This window comes from Charadrius vociferus, unplaced genomic scaffold, assembly GCF_000708025.1.
Source record: "Charadrius vociferus isolate BGI_N301 unplaced genomic scaffold, ASM70802v2 scaffold282, whole genome shotgun sequence".
Lineage (NCBI taxonomy): Eukaryota > Metazoa > Chordata > Aves > Charadriiformes > Charadriidae > Charadrius > Charadrius vociferus.
The window spans coordinates 8933-13059 of record NW_009647731.1 but is presented as its reverse complement, the minus strand read 5'-3'; the positions used below and the strand labels follow the sequence as shown (position 1 = coordinate 13059).

Here is a 4127-nt window from a genome sequence, read left to right as displayed (position 1 = left end):
AACCAACAGTGCTTTTTCAGTTGTGATTTTCCCAAAGCAAATTTTTGTGAAAACTTACAAATGTGTTTCCAGAGACAAATCAGGGGAGAAACTCCATCTTGTTTAAACAGCATCATTAAAATTACATTACAATTAGATTTTGGAGGTGACTGGAATAATTTCTGGGTTTTTTCCCCAACCTAACTTTTCACCCTTTAGAAGTTTATTTTTTAAGCAGTGCTGGATTTCAATTAGCCACTAATTTTAATGAGTATTTTTATACTACACAAATGATTGTATATTTAAATCTCCATATTGTTTTAAATTATAAACAGTAAAATATGCCTGTTGTTAAGCTTTTGCAACTTTTGTTATGTTTTAACAATAAAATATGGATACTTAAAACAAAACTGAATAAATTAGCTGAGTAAAGGGGAGTGACATTAACAGCTTAGTTACAGATTCCCTTCCTCTTGCTTGAGCTACACAGTGGAAAATTAAGACTGTTTGTGGGGCATGAGATTTTTGATACACCAAAAACAACTGAAATACACAACGAAATCAATCTCTGGCATTCAGTCCCATTTAGCAGAAATCAGAATTTTAGTCCAGTAGCAAACTCATGAAGACCCAGAATGAGATACTATCCTGTAAACCAAAACAGGATACATGAAAACATGTTACTGAGAATATTAAGTGCAGTGGAAGTGTTACAGTAAATAGTCTTTATTTGCTGAAGAATCTACAATTTTTAAGGTGACCCTCCTGTCTTGCCTTTTGGCACATTCCTCTCTTACAGTATGTTCCACCAGCATTACTGTTTTCACAGGCATAGAACTGCCACAAATCTTGCTGAAGTGAATGAGACTTGCAGGGAAGTACAATCTTACAAAATATTATTAATCTGCTGTTAGCATAAGTGGGAGAATATTATTACCTCATGTCTGATAGTCTCTTTGGGTAACGCTTCTATTACAGCAAGAAGAGTTTCTAGCCATGCATTGCTGACACCTATGAGAAAGAAATGGGTTATATGTTATGTTGTACATGTAACGAGTATAACAAAACACACATTAGTTTTACAAAATTAGTTCTCACTTTTTACACACACCTCTTCAAGGAGCTATGTATCTAAAAGCCACTAAATTAATATTCAAGACTTCAAACTAAGAAGTAGGATAGGTGAGAAGCAAATTCTGTTCCCATTTCTTTTACCTTTTCAACTCCTGTACAAAAATAATAATGAACCTGTTTGTTTTGAAAAGATGGTTTCCCTCTTTAGAAGCATATTCTTTTCTTATGCCCAACGAAACTTTCTAGTGTGACAAGAGGCCATTTTTTAAATTTGTATACCAAAAATAGTGTCAAAGAAGTTAAGAAAAACTAATTATCGTAGAAAAAATGTCAACCATCCTCCCTCCATTTTCTCAGCCACAAAATTCCAGTACTTCAGTAGAGAAGCTCGGACTCAGTAACAATGTTCGGATTCAGTCCTTCAGACAAAGTGGTTTTGTTTGTTTCAATCAGAATTACATTTAAATATTAGTATATAAGTGGTCAGCATGCAAAAATCCTTTCATTCATGCAAGTCTAGTAAGAAAGTCACAGTGATTGCACTCATTAGTTATCTACAAAACTGTATATTACTTATTTGGTCTTTGAATTATGACACAGTATTGTACGGTCACTAAGGGAACAAAACGTATTGAAGTCACCAATCATCAGCATAGCTGAACAGCCCTGACCTGCATCTCTGTGTTCCAGGTTCTGGAGAATGATGTGTAGGAAGGAGTGGGAGTACGTATGAATGGACACCGATTCCTCTTGCAGAACAGTCAAAAATGAAACAGCAGCTGTTAACTGCATTTCCACTCCTGCAACATGCAGCACTTCCTGTGTAATTACAAGTTATATCAATTTAGAGCATGAGGCAGAAATGAACTGAAAGAACATTCAAATTTTTACATTCACTTTTAAGACTGAATATGCAACAAACTGGGTAAACTACAGAATTGGCTGTAAAATTATTTTCTCTTAACAGCAATTACTTGGAGATACTCAAATCTCTTATAGCATGAACCTTTTAAGAAAAATAGTTAATTATAATATTTTTTGTACTTTGTTTCATCGGTGCATATGTGTGGATTTTTTGACTTCACAAAATAAGAAGTAAAAACAGCCCAGCCAACAACTTCAATTCTGCTGTTAATGTACATGAATTAAAAAGAAATACTTCATTCATCCAGTGAGAGATACTAAAATAGCAGAAGGCAATTTAAACTTCATCCCTTGCCAAGTGACATGGAACACAAATGAAAATGTTTATGTATATATACATAGAGAGAGAAACAGTCTTCATAGAGAGAGAAACAGTCTTAAGAATAAAGCAAGACATACTAGAATATTATCTAGGTAACTCAGCATTTACTAGTACTTAGCTTTAACATATAAGAATGTAATTAATTAGGCTGTATTTAAAAGCACCAATTCAAAAGCATGAATTCAAAAATATGAGAATGAAATATTACTAAATTTCTTGAATGAAACAAAAAGGAGGTTTAAATTCCAGATTTATGCACACACCAAAGCGCTTGCAGGATGCAATCTATGACACAACATTCATTGTACGTATGTACACATCTAACAGCTAGGTGAACACTCCATTTATTTACTTCTTTAAATGTATCTCTCTATCTCATGAGAAAATAAAGTGCATTATTCTACTACTAAGGCATTACAGTCATTTTACAAATTATTCCAAATATTTGCATTCAATAGCCACGGCAACCACCCTCTTGTTGTCTCCACAGCCTGTCCCCATCCTTGTTCCTGCGTTCTTATTATAACAGCCACAGCCAAGAATAATGACACCTACCAATTTTGCAATCTGAATGTTTTTGGGATCAGAATACCTGTGTGTACTATTCTGGGATTTTGACTTACACTTGTTCAAAAAAACAACCCCAAAATAAGTGAAAGAACTATCTACACACTGTAGGTGCTAACACAGCACTGCAGACCAGCACCTAATGGAGCTGAATTCAATTTTATATATGCATTCACTTTGTACACAATGCAAACGGGGTTACTTACAGTCAAATAAAGTTTCCAAATAGTGTTCTTCACAAATCCACACAACTCTGGAAAATCACGTGTGAACACATTCTCTGGATGTGCCCCCTCATGGACCTCGGGAGACACTGAAATGTACATTTCTAGATTGCTTACACACCTGCCTGCATTGACGTTTGTACTCGGGACTGTGCAGTTCCACATATGAAAATCTATGGGTCTCCTCATTCCAGTTTCACTGAACTCCAGTTGAGTGACTTAAAGTTACTTAATATAAATTTATTTACTTAGAAAGTAATGTATTTTTCCATACATGGATCTTCTGCAGATTCTCACTCTGGAGGAAAAAAAGCTCTTCCTGTCTATCTTACTCAGTAAAGTGTATTTAATGGAATTTAAGGGTATTACCATGTTCTTGACTATCCTAATGTCTGCAAGGTAAACTCAGGCATCAAAACTTGCAAAATTTAGAAAGGCTGACTTATTCCATTAATTGGAAAACAGAAAATTCACCTCTAGCTTAATGCACTTTATGCCCTGCAGCAATAGAATTCTCTTGAAAGATTGTTGCAAACAGAAATATAGTCCATTGTTTTGGTAACTGCGTTGATACGACAGAAACTTCATTTAGGACTAGAAAGACACAGAAATAATAGAGATTACAGAAGCTCATAGATACAATGAGGACAGTCCCTAAAATCAATGTCAGGTACAAGATAGGGTCAAAATCACCCCACCTCTTCTTAAACTATAAAATCAACGAGGAAAAAAAAGAAAAGCTTTTAAGGGGAGAATGATATATTAAGAAAACAAGTAACTGTGAAAATGAGTTTGAAACTAATCAAACAGTGCCGAATAAGGCTTGATGTATACACTTCAACAAGGGTAGCCACAGTGTTCTGCAATCACAGAATTTGGAAGAATCTCTTATTAGTCAACCAGATAGACACCTGCAATCTCCCTCCACTGCATCTGGTGGCAGTGCCCAAGGATGGAAAACAGGGAAAATACTATTAATATCACTTGCAAGGAGCCATTTGGTGCACTACAAAAAAAGCTGAGAATAATGTCTAAGC

The 4127-nt window shown here is 35.0% G+C and overlaps 1 protein-coding gene across 1 annotated transcript in view; it reads right to left on the bottom strand.

Moving 5' to 3' along the window:
- LOC104283426 (serine/threonine-protein phosphatase 4 regulatory subunit 4-like) overlaps positions 1–4127 on the bottom strand; it is a gene marked incomplete at its 5' end in the record, with an annotated part of 44762 nt that overhangs the window by 34996 nt on the left and 5639 nt on the right. The window contains 2 exons of the mRNA XM_009881599.1: positions 917–990; positions 1725–1872. Of these exons, the coding sequence (XP_009879901.1) occupies positions 917–990; positions 1725–1872 (222 nt within the window). The remainder of the gene's footprint in view (positions 1–916; positions 991–1724; positions 1873–4127) is intronic.